Source organism: Mirounga leonina, unplaced genomic scaffold (assembly GCF_011800145.1).
Source record: "Mirounga leonina isolate KUSES-001 unplaced genomic scaffold, KU_Mleo_1.0 Mir_172, whole genome shotgun sequence".
NCBI lineage: Eukaryota > Metazoa > Chordata > Mammalia > Carnivora > Phocidae > Mirounga > Mirounga leonina.
The window spans coordinates 14,111,863-14,127,684 of record NW_023270442.1 but is presented as its reverse complement, the minus strand read 5'-3'; the positions used below and the strand labels follow the sequence as shown (position 1 = coordinate 14,127,684).

General features: G+C 46.7%; 1 protein-coding gene across 1 annotated transcript in view; it reads right to left on the bottom strand.

Annotated features, from left to right (window-relative positions):
* Nucleotides 1–678: 678 nt before the first annotated feature.
* ITSN1 (intersectin 1) overlaps nt 679–15,822 on the bottom strand; it is a 212,080-nt gene continuing 196,936 nt past the window's right edge. The window contains exons 33-39 of the mRNA XM_035017643.1: nt 11,710–11,877; nt 7,732–7,944; nt 6,626–6,747; nt 5,509–5,591; nt 5,111–5,194; nt 4,195–4,368; nt 679–2,110 (exon numbers count right to left, since the gene is read on the bottom strand). Of these exons, the coding sequence (XP_034873534.1) occupies nt 1,962–2,110; nt 4,195–4,368; nt 5,111–5,194; nt 5,509–5,591; nt 6,626–6,747; nt 7,732–7,944; nt 11,710–11,877 (993 nt within the window). The 3' untranslated portion in view covers nt 679–1,961. The remainder of the gene's footprint in view (nt 2,111–4,194; nt 4,369–5,110; nt 5,195–5,508; nt 5,592–6,625; nt 6,748–7,731; nt 7,945–11,709; nt 11,878–15,822) is intronic.

The window sequence follows — 15,822 nt, the reverse complement described above, 5'->3', positions numbered from 1 at the left end:
ATGTCTTTCATAAATACACTGAACAAACTGGATTGGTTATAGAAAGAGGAAAGCGTGAGTTGTATGTCTATTTATAGATTTAATTTCACACAGTTTCTTAACAACGTCAGAAAATATAAACTTAAAGTATTCTAACCATATTTTCTTCTGGGGAGTGGTAAACAAACGCATGCCTGAAGTTAAACTGGGTCTGTAACAGTGTTCAGTTGAAAGTTTCTAACTAAAGGGTGTATCTGTTTGTTTTAAAAAATACTTGTCTGTTGTTCTTGATACAAAATTCTACCGCTATCTTCAATAAATAAATAATAAAGTGTTTCTTAAAAGTATGAAATGTAAACTTTGTTGCCCTTTCTAACACACACACTTTTAAAAATTGCTTGAAATATGACAGGGCTCCTATGGGAAATTATGACACTATGCATTCGGTTCCCAGCAAAGTGGAGACTCGGCCACTATGTTGATGGTCCCCTTTATAAAGCACTTCTACAACCCTAGTTAAATTCTAAGGACCTACAATCAAAGAGAACACCGTCTAACACAGGAAAGCTAGACTCCAGTACCAAGAGAACATGCAAAGAACGTTTCATGACCACAACAAATTGGGATTAGGAGGACATTCACATGCGAACAACATATGACCCACACTTTTCATTAGCAAATCAAGTTATTTTCTAGTTAACCAGCCTATCTTCTGGTGTTGAAGGGGGGAAAAAAAATCAAAGAACTCAAACCAAACAGCTTGGCACATGGTCATACACTCCGGACTCTGGCAACAAGCACATGTATTTCCATTACTGAGGGGTTGGTTGTGTGTGGAAGAGGATGGGAGAGAGTCTTAGGTCTTCCTCCCCTGATTTGTGAGGCTTGGATGCTCCTAGAGCCTTTTCCCCACCACATAATGGAGTTCCTTCACCTCTTTCCACCCCACTTCCAGACTGTCACTTTTCTTTTTCACGTCTTGGGGATGTCTTTCTTGGGAACATAGCAAAGACAGCTGCTGGAATTTCCCATGACATTCAGGATCCGGCACATTCAAGCGAAAATAGGCTCAGAGCTGGTCACCAGCAATTACTCCTGTTAGGAAACATCATAGGACCTCCAAGCCAAAGAGAATTTTCCAACTGGGCTGGCAACCAGGACCCAGTGACATTGTAAAGTAGCCTTTCAGTTGACCTTGATGATCTAATCCAGCAGAATCTAACTTTGTAGATAACAAGCTTCCTTAGCCATCTTCCAAGCATGCTGGAAATCAAAACTGAATCACCTGATAGTAGCTAGTGATAGTTTTCACTGGCTTCTATCAATAAAAGACCTGGAGGGGACTGGAATGGCTCTAACAATGTACCTGCTAGAATCCTCCATAGACCAGCTCTTCAAAGAGCTAGCGCACTGGCTGATCAGGAGACCATCCATCTCCCCGAGTGATCATATCCAGGGCAGCATTTCAAACAAGGTCCCAGTGGGGGAATGAGATTCTGGAGTAGCGGCAGGACCTTCATAATTATTTCTAAATAGACGAAGGACTAGGCATTATAGATCAAGGGGCCTATTCGGGGACTGGTGGAGATAAGAAATAGGAGTGTTACATGAGTTCTCCAAAAATACAGACATTGCATTTATAAATCTAGTTTACAGTAACCAGACCCACGCCTCAGGCCCAGGGACGGACCAGACTCCCAACTGAATCTAGCTGGGGGCTCTGGGATTTCAAAGCCCCTAGAAGCCATGATGAGACCAGCAGTGAGGACAAAGGAAGACACAGTTTTGTTTCATAAAATGGGAAGTTGATTGGGGGTGGGGGAAGGATTGTCGAGAATTATTCCTAGAAGTTTTGAGGGGCCTGTCTTCACTGTCCCATTGCCCTGTGGCTGAACGTCAAACAGTGGTCTTAGGTAAGCCACACCATTTCCAGATTGCACCTGCCGCCGCGGCCTGGAACTCGGCCAAACACACCCAACTCCCTATGGCTCATCAAACAACTGCAGGTCCAAGCGGACCACAATCTCTCCTGTGGGAACTTCGTGTAGCAGGAGACACTTTGTAACTGGACCCTTGGAACCCTGGTCCTTCTTGATGTCGGCCACACGGATCTCTGTCCGACCCAAAAAATCTGCAAGGAGAAAAAAAACACCCTGCTCAAAGAGAGAATTCCTTTACTTCAAGGCACGTGTTTGGCATATTGGGAATTTCTCAGCGAATTGAGAAATTCGCTTCTTCCAAAAGGGAATTAGGTCCGTTTACAGGAATCCATGAACTACAATGACAGAGCGTAATTTTTAAATGGAGTACAAGGCAAAAAAGAAAAAAGGACACCAGGGTGGGGACAAAGGTGAGTCTAGAAGAACGTAGGCAAAAACGCAGACTATGACTTTCCCTCCACCTGGGGACTTCTGAGTCCCGGGAGGCAAGGCAACCCCAGACGTCCTATCAGCTGCACAAAGATTGGAAAGTAATATCTCCCTGGGTTCAGAGGCCACTTCGTGATGTCACATCCTTTTCAGAAAAGTCAGGGACGGTGAGCGAGGGCTGCTCTTTCCTATGGCCCCTGCGTGAGCCAGAGAGCAAATTCAAGGTGTGGGAGAGGAGGCTGTAGGCCCGGCACTCTCGACACCACTTTTCATCAGATATTGAGCATCAGTAGAAGAGCAGATGTAAATATATTTGAACATGTTTTAAATGCTAGGCAATTATAGGACGGTGTTAAATGGGCCTCCAGACCATAATTCCTTCATTTATTCATTTAGGAATTATTGACTGGAATATACTACGTATGCTCCTGTACAGGAAATAGCCTTCTTTCAGGGGCCCATTTAAAATGTGAGAATTAGGGGTGCCTGGGTGGCTCAGTCGTTAAGCTTCTGGCTTCAGCTCAGGTCATGATCTCAGGGTCCTGCGATCGAGCCCCGCGTCGGGCTCCCTGCTCCGCAGGAAGCCTGCTTCTCCCTCTCTCTCTGTTGCTCCCCCTGCTTGTGCTCCCCCACCCACTCTCTCTCTCACATAAATACATTTTAAAAATCTTTAAAAAATAAAATAAAATGTGGGAATTGGGGGTGCCTGGCTGGCTCAGTCGGAAGAGCATGCAACTCTTGATCTTGGGGTCATGAGTTCGAGCCCCATGCTGGGTGTAGAGATTGCTAAAAATAAATAAATAAACTTTAAAAAATAATCAAAAAATACGATGTGGGAATTTTTCTGGTGGACAAATACAGCTTCATTTTGTCCCTATGCTCATTGCGTGGAAATAATCTCTGATATAAGAACAACATTAGGATTTTCGATTTATACCCTAGTGGAGTTAACACTGTGTCATGATATTTCACTACTTAAAACAACCATAACAACCGTCCAGTCTCTAACCTTCACTTATCAGAATAAAAACGGACAGTGAAATGCTGTAGGAGCCCAGGCGTGAGAGATCGTTCTGGGCAATGCTCTAACATTTAGCCAGCTACGTGCCTGTCTTCAGACCATAAATAAAGGTGCCTAACTCACAATGAGATAATTCATATAAAAGTATTAAAAGCCAAAAGCCACGTGGAGCAATTTAAGCCTCGCCCAGATCATGCTAGCAGTAACCCCTCACTCCTACCACTTAACTATACTCTTTGACTATAACTGAGACTGTCATCTTTAAATGTACTGTCTGATTTTTATTGGGTGAGGAAGAGAGAGTTTCTTAGAATCATTGGCCAGACCCCTTCTTTTCCAGGCTCACAGCAGAAACGGGAAGCTGGTTGGAGGAATATGCTTCCAACATGATTCCATCCCTTCGATTAAACCAGACACATCACCCAATGCCATACCCCTGTGGGCTGATGTTCTTCTCGCTCAACTGGCTTATCCATTATCACTGTGGCTTTTGGCCAAGAACTCAAGGCCTGGACTGAGATTTAGGGGGAATAGCCTTTTTGTAGTCGCTTGCTTTGGGGAAGCATGGGACCATAATGGTCTTTATCTAGGGCAGCTGGACCACTCTGGACCAAGCAGGCTTTGTCCACCTTCTCCGAGATGCCACAGCATTGGTGAAGGCCTCTGTCTAGGAGAGGCTGAGTCTTGTCTTATGCCAAGCTCATCTCTCTGGAGGGAAGCCAAAAAATTCTGGGCACCAAATTCCCAGATAGGAAGCAATTTACCCACGAAAGCTGAGTGACAGGGAAGGAGGAAGGACACCTCAGGGGGCCATTCTCTACTCACCGTCTGGAGAGAACTGGTCCCTCTCGAACACGGTGATGCACAGGACCTCCTGCTCTAGGTCTTTGATGAAGAACTGGCAGTTGGAATTCCACTTGGGATTCAGAGTGTCCTGGATGGTCTTGGTGATGTGACACTGGGAGCCCATGGTCACCTCACAGTATGGGTTACTCTTTCCTAGAGTGGATAGAGTCTGCTGGACTCGCGCCTGGCTGCAGGCTCTCCTGGGCATGGCATGGCAGGGTCTTCGCTACGGTGGGCAGCAATTTCCCTCCATACCCCTCATTTTTACCTCCCCCCATTGCCACATTTGATAAATGGCATAAAATGGAGAATCTAGGGGCGCCTGGTGCCTCAGTTGGTTAAGCGTCTGCCTTTGGCTCAGGTCATGGTCCCAGAGTCCTGGGATCGAGCCCCGCGTTGGGCTCCCTGCTTGGCGGGGGGCCTGCTTCTCCCTCTCCCTCTCCCTCTGCCCCTCCCCCTGCTTATATGCTGGCTCTCCCTCTCTCTCAAATAAATAAATTAAATCTTTTTTAAAAAATGGAGAATCTGAGCGAAAACTCCCACCATTCAGCATCACACACTTAAACTATGATACTTAAATATTTATAACACTTAAATAATTAGATTAACGGACTTTAAAACTAGGCCTCTCCAGTCTCCTTGCTAGAGGCTTAGATTGCATCACATCCACCATGAAATGGCAACCACTCAGATCTCTCTGAAAAGCAAAATGGTGGGAAGGATTAAATTAAGAAAGAAAAAAAAAATACTCTGGGTTTTTAACAAGTGTTAGAAAGACCAATTCTGGAAGGAAATTTAGGGTCATGGAAATAGCACGTTTGACATAAAGCTGGCTGGGGGCTTACAGAAAAGACTTCGCCACTACCCCGTGCTGGAGGGAATTTGGGGTCCTTACCATGTGACCGACAGGGTTTCAGCTCAATGCCTTCAACAACGTTCACCATCAACCTTCCGATACCTGTTGCCCTTTGGGAGCGGACTGTGATGGCAGGAAGAAGAACACAAGATGCCTTCACTGAAACACCTTTCCCACCCTTGCTGGCTTCAGATCAATTTCATGTAGCTGCCCCCCAACCCCCGCCCCGTCTCCCCCTTACATGCTGGCTTCCTGGTTCCTGGAATTTACGCTCCACCCTCATCCTGCACCCCACTCTCCCTCTCCCCAACTTCCATCCCTTCTCAGGCCCCGCCTCCCCCTCCAGGCCCATCTTTCCAGCTCCAAGGACTCTGGGCCCAAACTTCACAGCCCCAGCTTGGCAGGACACACGGGCCATGCTGCTGAGCGATGCATACCCAGGTACGCCTTCTCCCGTTTCTTTTTCTCAGTCTCTATATAGAGTTCTGAAGCAGCTTTGATTTTCTGCACCCAGGCAGTCCTTGGGAAGAAAAAAGACAGAAAGGTGCCAAACAGAACTCAGGAAACAGCTTTCGGGGCTTCGAACTCAGCCTCCAGGATCCTACCTGCTTTGTTCCTTTGCTCTTAACAACGAAGGCTGGGACAGAAAGTCCAGTTTTGTTGCAAACGGTGCCAGTGATTTTTCCTACCATTAATAAGGAAGGGATGAGTGACATTTTTATTGATGTACTCGAGACCTGCCTTGGCCTTGGTGTCCCCGTGGCAGAGAGATGCTGTCCTGGAGATGTTGGCCTGCAACTCCCTCCTCCCTTATGGAAAAGCATCTCATATTTGCCTCCCCGAAGAAGGCCAGAAGGATCTCTCTCACTAAACCATCCAAGGGAAGGACAAAACCATTTCCCAGAGAGGGAAGCTCTTTACATAGCAAAGCAAACACACTCAGGGAGAAGTACTTTGGCATAATGCTTTCCCCTTCATTTTCAGAGACCCATCTGCATGATAACTTTGGCCAATTTTCTTGCTTGGCATGAATGTTCTTTGGAATGTTGTTGGCCTTGTGTCAAGTTCACCCTTCAGAAAAGATCTATTTCATTTGGCTCTAAGGCAGAGTCTTGAATACACGATTGAAGCAAAATACCCCCTGCTTTGAGATCCAGAACGCCTGTCCAAGTGAGCCAGCTGAGGATGGGGTCAGGCTTGGGGGGGGGTCCCATTAATCCCCAAATCGCCTTCCTATTGGCTTCTGCCACCTGGGAAACCTTAGGAAACGTGATCTCAAAGAATGATGAAAATGTCTTTTAAAGAAATTCTCAAGCAAAATTCGTTTCAATTCCTTTTATTTTGAAAAATTCACGCCATGTGTTAAACTTTTGAGAGGCTCTAGAAAAGTATTAAGACCTTTCTCCTACCCCCTCCAGCCAAAGGTCATGGTACTGCAACTCAAGAAATCTTGGGACCCGCTGATTAATTAAATGTCCTACGTGCGTCCAGCACCCGGTGGGGCCCCGGGTGCTGGAGGTGGGGCCCCGTGCCCGGGGAGGTGGCAGGTCTTACCTTTCATTTATGCTTTCGGCTCGGAGGGTGTAGACTCGGTCAATGTGGGAGATGTGGAAGATGGGCTCATCTCCAGAAGGGTCAGTGGGTAATTTTACTAGAACCTCATTTAGGAAAATAGGCTGAAAAACAATGCATAGCCATTATAAAACCAGACTGGGACTCTGCGTGTTTCAGTGAACGATGAATGTGTGTGAGCTAATGTTCCAGTAAACTAAACTGAGTGTGTGTGTGTGTGTGTGCATGTGTGTGTGCGTTCCAGTAAATTCTACTGGAATAATGATTTTGTGTTAATATCAATATCATGTATTACAAACTATAAATAGGGATTTTTGCCTCCTCCATTTTGCCGGTGTTTTTTAGGTCCTTCAGAAGAAGCCTTGACCAGTCTGCTTTGGCCATAGCAAATCCTAATCAGCAAACAGTCTCCCTCACTTCACCTCCAGCCAATTCCCTCCAAAGATTTTCCTACAAAGTTGCTAGGGACAATCCGCATTAAGTACATTGTTCTTTTCCCCACAATCAGGCTAACTGCCGCTTCAGAGAAAACTCTGTAAAAACACCCCCACACAGACAAATTTAGGAAAACAGCACCCCATGACACGAAGACACACGAACACAGCCGTGTACATCGGAGCAGACCAAATAAACAGCAGAAGGAAATTCCCCACACATTGACTGTTCAGATTGGCTTTTGTTGGCCAAGGTGAGGGGCACGGATGTTTCAAGCTACCCTGAGGAGCTTGGAGGCGGATCTGGGAATGTTTGGAAGGCGGGGCGCTGGAGCTCTAGTTTGGAGCTTGCCCAAGCCTGCCTCACCTGTAACCCTAGGCCTTGAGCCCCGCCAGCCCAGGGCGGCCTGCCTTCACCTGGTGACCCACGGCGGCCATTTGGAAGCTAATAGATGTTTCATCAATCGAGCTGAACGTTGTTCGTCTTCTGAGAATGCTGGAACTGCATTGCCTCAGTTACCCTAAATCCTGGCTCACCCCTTTGCCTTCTCCTCCATGCCACGGCCCCCAAACCCTGCTAAGACTGACTCCTTTTGGGAACTTTCTACTCCCCCAAACATCAACCCTGAGATTGCCATCTGGAATCAAACTTACAGTTTTGTACATTTTATACTGCAGGTTAGATTTGGGACTGAAGACTTTGTCGGTGCCGGAAGAGCCCAAGGGTTTTATGATTTGGGTCAGCAGGAGGAAGTCATTGAAGAGGAAGCCATACAGCTCCTTGTTGCTCTTGGCCTTGTAGAGTTTCCCACTGTGCAGAAACTTGCGTGGCCCCAAGCAATTGGTCACTGAATTGAACACGAGTTGCTGAGAAAGGAAAAACAAAACCCAAAGAAGACACGATGAGGTGAGGTCATTTTTTTGATTTCTGTTTTTCTGCGTCTGAAAGCCCGAGCTCCGTCAGAATCTGAGACTTGCCCCCAGCAGGCCTGAGTCTGAGGCTCAAGTCAAGGACTGCTTTGCAGACGTCAGCCAATGCCTTTCAGAGCCAAGGAGTCAATGTCAGTCAAGGACCCAGTTCCGGGGATTCCGAGTGTCCAGATGAGTCTTGAGTATAATTCCTACTGCTTTCTCCCTAGGGGTCTACTAGTGTCTCAGGGTGACTGGTGGCCCTCTCCCTCTTATTGGCTGGGAAATGGGAAGCAGGAAGAAAGTTCTGAGTCTTCTCCCGCCACCTCGATGAGTTTGTGCTGTGTCCTAGCGGGGGCATGAACCTGCTCCAGTGACGACCCCACACAGGCTCCCACAGTCCCTTGAGCTTCTGGAAAGCAGCAACTACTCTGTGTACAATTCTATAGGACACACGTTACTTTCCCAGGTGTGGCTAGAGTCCAGGCCCCTAGCACGTGGGCGACTGCAAGACTCAGGGGCGCTGAGGGACGTTTCAAAGCCAAGCAGAGTGGACACAGCGTGGTGCGCGTGGAATCTTAACCAACTCCCTCGTCCTGAAAATGGGAAGGGGACACTCTTTTCCTGCCACTTCCCAAACCTTGGAGATGGCTCCATAGGCTGCTGAAAGCCAGCTCTATCATCCCACTGGGCTCTATCATCCATGTGAGCAGTTTCTGAAGGGGCAGAGGGAGACTGAGGCAGAAAAATGACCCCATAAAGACTCACTTTCTTGGTAGCCGGAGGAGAGACTGAGGGAGGGCCCCAGGGGGGAAGCTCCACCAGCAACCTTCAAGGCCAATACTCCCCAGAGCTATGAACCCTGTACATCTCCCTGAGGAGGGTATTTGTGAAGAGGTGACAGGGTTCACACCATGGGTCCCCCAAGAGATGTTGGTGGCCACGCATCTCCCTCCATTGTGGGGGAAAGAATCAGCAGTGCCTCTGTGACTGGAGACCTATAGGCATAAGGAAGAGTGACCACTCCACTCCACTCTTGGGTACAAGGAGGGGTGAGGGGCTGTGAGAGAGCCCCAAAGACTGAAGGTGACACCCACATGGGAGCCTTCAGAGGGTATTCTTTACCCTTTTGCACTCTGAACAGGAATCTGGAGATCCATGTTGCTCGCCAAGAGAGAGTTCAAGCCACGTGGGGACAGACTATGAATCCAGAGAAGGCCGCCTGGATCACATAAAGATGACGTCATTTATTCATCCTCCTCCAAGTGTGGGGCCACCACGAGGCCAGGCTAACAATGAATATAAATGAATTGGGAACGTTTCTCTATCTTAGGACAAGGATGCTAAAGACAGCACGTATTTGAAACTTAATCACGGGGTTGAGCCCAGATCTGGGCCAGGAGACAGAAGCCAGCATGCCCCCTCTCCCTGATTGTATGGTGAACACCACACAGACAAGACGAAAGCTGGTGCACAAAGCTAGGTAAGACTGTTCAGTAGGAAGGAAAACAGTCTATCTCAAAGAGGGTACGGAAGCCACAAAACTCAAAGGTTAAGAGCTTTTTTTTTATGCTTAATGTTTTTTGTTTGTTTTTTAAAGATTTTATTTATTTGTGAGAGAGAGAGAGCACAAGCAGGGGGAGTTGCAGGCAGAGAGAGAAGCAGGCTCCCCACCAAGCAGGGAGCCCAACATGGGGCTTGATCCCAAGACCCCGGGATCATGACCTGAGCCAAAGGCAGACGAAGACTGAGCCACCCAGGCATTTTAAGAAGACCCAGGCTTCGCTGAGTCCTCCTGAGGGCAGCTGCGAGACTCGGGGAAGGGCCCCTTTCCAAAGAGCAGGTCACCATGTCCTGCTGCCCGGATTCAGGAGCTGTTCAGGTGTGCTGTCTGCAGGATCGAGTTAACTTCCTCTGCACTTGCTCCCCTGGCTTCCACTTGCCATAAAGCCATATCATCTATTGCTCTACAGATGCCCAGCTCAGGACATGCCCTCCACTGGGAGACCCACCCCTGGATGCCTTCCAGGACAGATATCTTCATCCTTCAACACGCAGCCACCTGTCTCCATCTCCGATGCTTCCCTGAATCCCCCCGTGACTGTCCCTTCCTCCCCACCCTGTGTTCCCACAGCACCGGAACCTTGTCCCGCCTTCCCACTCCTTATATTTTGTTGTAAACACTGGGTTAGCCCCGCCCACCACCACTTCATCCAGAACTGTAGAACCTGAGGGACGGCAGAGGTCACATTTTACTGATTTTCACTGTCCTTAGTGTCCAGTACTAGGCCATGGCACTCGAGAATTGTTTAATGTTTACTGAGTGGACGAACGGATGAAAGCATCAGTGAGCCAACCGACCAATGAATGCCCCTGGATTGCATATCAACACAGAGTTCCAAAACGCATTTCCACAGGGCTGTTCCCACAGCTCTGTTTACCGCACACCTAATGCTGAAGACGGACAAGGAGGTGAGGCAGGCGAGGAATCTGTGGTGGTGACTTCCTCAGCTAGTGATTGCCTTCAAAGCATTGGAAGAAGGGAGAAGCCACAGGGAGAGTGGACGAGGGGGACACATTCTGCCTGGGCATTTTGGTAAACCCTAGTGAATGGTGTGTGTGTGTGTGTGTGTGTGCACGCGCACACGCACATGCATGAAGAGGCAGAGAGAGGGAAAAACAGGCAGAAAGAATCAATGAAACTAAAGGAAGGGAAAGTGACAAGAAAAGAAATACTAGAAGAGAAACTTCTGTTCCTGGCAGTATGGTGGACTAGATACTCTGACACATCCAGTGAAAAATTTAAAAACTCAGTAAAATATAAAAATGCACTTTTTAAATGCAAGCAAACTGATAAAAAATATATAAAAAGTAAAAAATGTGCAGAGGCCAAAAACAGAATGAAAAGGCGTACCCCAGAAGATAAGCCAACCCCAAAGCCGGCTTCAACCCTGAGAGTCTCTCTTGAATCTAGTTGACCTTGAGCTTCCATTTCAAAGGTCACGTGGGGTGCGAGCCGAGCAATGTATGGAGAGCCCACGTGAGCGGAGGGATCTAACAGGAGACAGCCACAAAAACTTTCTCGTAGAGGAAGAATGACAAACTCAAGCACAGAAGGGAGGAACAAGAAGACTTGCTTGCCATTGACCTTGGACTAAGGGCAATGAAAAAAAATGCCCCTGAGAATTTGCAACCGCAAGGCAGCCCTCGCCCAAGTCCACAATGACAATTCACACAGCAGTGTGATCCCCAGACCCCTCTACATTTAATCTGGGGTGATGCTGGTGGCAATTCTCTCGGGAGGAATGCAACTCCAGACCCCGCAGGCAAAGCTCCAAGGAACACGGACCTCACAATCAAAAATCACAGCACAGACAGAGAAGCGGGCATGCGCAGTGACGGCTAGCAGAACTGACGGACAAGAGCGAGCTCCAGGCCTGTAGGTGGTGGAATGTCCTGATTGGGACTATGTTTAAAATGTTAGGGAAAAAAATGAAAAGCGTGGCCACTTGTGCAAGAGCAAGACACGAGAGAGAAGCCAGCAGATCTGACAACATGAACGGAACTTCAGAAAATGGAAATAAAGAAGTCAGTGGACCGGTGAAGGGGCGGCGGATAAGAAGCAGGGGGAAGAGAGAGCGACCCTGCCCGCCTCCTCCTCCAGGCTGGCGGCAAGACTCAGCCTGGCGGGGGCGGCCCGGGTCCCAGCCCGCGGGCAGCTACCTCAGACAGGCCTTCACACTGCACGTGCGCTTGGATCCACTCCAGCCGGTCCGAGTTCTCCTTCTCCCGCACCCCTTCGTTCACCTGCGAGCACAGCTCCTCCGCTTTCTCCAGGGCGTGCTTCAAGTGGCTGTGGTCAGGGTGGTTTTCGGGGGTGTTTTCCAGGATCTACAGAAGAGGACACAAGACAGCAGCGTCAGGCGGTGCAGGTGGGCCTGGGGCGGGGTGGGGGGGCGCAGCCCTGGAGGGCCCAACAGAGGCAGGGCACGGCACCCACCTTTCCTGATGGGTGCCCACCTGGGGAGCTGCCGCTCTGAGCGCCCAGCTGCAGCCATGACATAAGCAAGATGGCCACCCGTTGTTGGCCGGGTCCCCTGGGGAGGGAGGGGATGCCACATTATTTACGCTTGGGGTTTGAGGAGGGCAGTGGCTGCAGCCGGGGTAACAATGTATCCTCAGGGATTTTCCCCTAGAAAACGGCTCTTTTCCTAGGTCCGCGCGAGCTGCAGGCATCGGCGCAGCTCTGGAACAGCGTGCCAAGGGGTGCATCTGAGCACATGTGTGGTTTTCTGTGTAGAACACTCCAAGCCAGCCAGCAGCTAGGCCTCCTGCATTAACATCTGGGCTCTGCCAGTGACCAGCCATACATGGGCCAGAAACCCAAATGTTCTGAGCCTCAGTTTCCTTATATGAAAAGTGGGGATGCTCCACAGCACCTCCTTTTTAAGGTTATCTGGAGGACTAAATGATTTGATAGAGTGAAGCACTTCGAAAAGTACCTGGCCCTTAGAAGGTGCTCAGTGAATGAGAGCCATGATCATCAGATTCTCAAAGGACTTAGAGTGCATTAAAAGCAGTCATGAAGAAAGGCTCTGAGCCAGTTTTGGAATGCACCAGGGGATGTGGAAGGTGTACCTGCTTAGGACTTGTCCACACACAAATAATTCACATGGACCTAATCTTGAATAGTATCTCACCTCAAAGGTACCCTTTGGCTTAAAGTCCTAGGGAAGCACCTAAATTGAGAAAAATGCACATTCTGGGTCCTGCCTTCAATCATCAACAACATCCCCACCCTCCAGGCCAATCCTGGCTGTAGCTAGGATCCTTGTGGGAACTCCTGATGCCTCATCCCTGACCAAATCCCTGGGGGAGGGACTCCAAGAGCAGGTATTTTCTAGAGCTCTCTGGGTGATTCTAATGTGCAGCCAAGTCTAAGGACTACAGCCCTAGACTGGGAGCCCACACAGCTGGCTTGTGCAAATTCATTTGTTTTGGTTTTGGTTTGGTTTTGCTTTCTTTTTTTTTTTTCTTCGATTTACTTAAACTAAGAACCAAAAAGAAAACAAAAATAGTTCACCCATTTATGCCACTCTCTACCCTTGCCTCTGGCAACCACTAATCTGTTTTCCGTATCTATGAGCTTGGCGGTTTTCTTTAATTAATTGTTTTTAAGATGCCAAATATAAGAAAGATCATATGGTATTTGTCTTTCTGAGTTATATCACTTAGCATAATGCCCCCAAGGTCCATCCATGTTGACACAAAAGGCAAGACTTCACTGTTTTTTTATGTCTGAACAATATTCTATTATATATTATATACATATATATGGTGTGTGTGTATATATATATATATATAATTTCTATCCATCAATGGACAGTTAGATTGTTTCCATGTCTTGGCTATTATAAATAATGCTGCAATGAACATGGGGGTGCATGTATCTTTTTGAATTAGTGTTCTTATTTTCTTCAGGTAAATACCAAGAGGTGGAATAGCTGGGTTGTATATGGTAGTTCTATTTTTAATTTTTTGAGGAATCTACTTACTGTTTTCCATTGTGGCTGCACCAATTTATATTCCTACCAACAGTGGACAAGGATTCCTTTTTCTCCACATCCTTATCAACACTTGTTATTTCTAGCCTTTTTTTTTTTTAAAGATTTTATTTATTTATTTGAGAGAGCGAGAAATATCAAGAGAGAGCATGAGTGGGGGGTGGGGGTTCGGTATGCAGAGGGAGAGGGAGAAGAAGGCTCCCTGCTGAACACGGAGCCTGATGCTGGGCTCGATCCCAGGACCCTGGGACCATGACCTGAGCCAAAGGCAGACATTCAAATAACTGAGCCACCCAGGTGCCCCTCTAGTCTTTTTTATAATAGTTATTCTAACAATGTGAGGTGATACTTTATTATGGTTTTGATTTGCATTTCCCCAATGATTAATTACGTAGAGCATCTTTTCATGTACCTCTTAAGCACTATGTATTTTCAGGAAAATGCCTCGTCAGATCCTCAGCCCATTTTTAAATCAGGTTGTTGGGTTTTTTTGCTATTGTATGGGTTATATGAACTCTTTATATATTTTGGATATTAGCCCCTTATCAGATACATAGATATAGATACATAGATATAGATAAGTAATCTATGTATATTTCAGTACCTACTTACCTGAGTATAAAATGTGTTTACCAGTTTACATCTATCATTTGTCTTTCATTGTTGTTCATTATATTTTGTCACACAGAAAACTTTAAGAAAAATCTTTATGCAAATAGTATATTGACACATTCTTGATCTGCAAGATCCAAACAATACAGAAGTACATAGAGCAAATGTGAAAGTTCCCTTTCACTATCCTCCCCAGGGGTAACCATACCAACAGACCAAAGGGCATCCCTTGAACTCCTTTTAGATGCTCTGCATACATTTAATAATCACACATAGTTTTTCCTCTGTTTTATAAAATGAACTACACTGTAAGATTGCTCATGAAGGGTTTTTTTTTTTTACTTAATGGTATTTTCTGGATGCCATTCCATGCTAATACATAGAAGTCTTTGTTGTTGTTGTTTTTAAGATTTTATTTATTTATTTGAGAGAGAGAGTGAGCGAGACAGAGAGTGAGCACAAGTGGGGGAGGGGCAGAGGGAGAGGGAGAAGCAGGCTCCGTGCTGAGCAGGGAGCCCAATGTGGGGCTCAATCCCAGGTCCCTGGGGCGAAGGCAGACAATTAACCGACTGAGCCACTCAGGCGCCCCTGAAGTCTCTGTTTTTAAAAATATTTTCCGAGTACAGGTCTACCACAATTCATTTGCTCTATTTAATATCTAGGTTGTTTCCAGAATAAAATATTTTTTTAAGTTGCTACAACTCTAAATCTTTTAAATCTCTATCCTTACTGCCATGCTAAGAATTTCTCCACCTCAGCATCATATACAATATTTCATCTTAGTACTTTTATAGTTTTTCACATGTATCTTGTAACTGGCCACCTTTTAAAATTTCTCTTCTTGGCTCCACTATTTTTCAGTTCACTCTCAGGTCCTCTAAAGGGCAGCAATCATGTTTCTGCAAATAACAATAATTTGTTTTTTCCTTTTTAATATTTATGACTCTCGGTTCTTTCCTTGTTTTTGCCCCCACCCCCACCCCACCCCCACCGCCATTGCCTAGATCTAGAACACCTATTTTAAAAGCTCATTTCCAGCTCCAATGTGCAATTAAATTTGGGGGAAAAAAGAGAAGTACCGCACCAGTTAAATAACAACTGTCAAGTTGGAAGAGAGGAAACAGTAGGTTGAAAGCCTGATTCAAAACTAATTATTTAATTCAGCCAAGGTGGCCACAGTGTACTTTGTGGGGCCAAGCTGGGGTTGGACGGAGGAGATGGCTTACGTGGAGGGAGATGGGTTACTATAAGGGGTCTGAGCAAATCAGTAAATGTATTGATGATGAGAGGGAGGTTTCTCATAGAAAAGAAGTTGTAAGTATAGAAAGGGGGAAGGCTAGAATCAATTCTGTGGTATAAGATTAGAACAGGACGCATCAGTGTGAGCTCATGGGTTTTAACATGCATTATTATCTACATGGATTGATCTAGAAATAAATATAAAGGTATGTGTGTACACTTACATATAAGCATGTACGTATGAATATACATATGTGTATTTCCTGACTCGGCCACTGAGAGACCCAAAAGGCAGTAACACCCTAACAGCAATGAGCACACCGGCGCCCAGATCTGGGTTGCTAAAGTCTCCATGGAAGGGAACCAGATCTAAAATCTCTCTCCGGGAGCCATCCCCCCTATGGTTATATAATCACAGGTT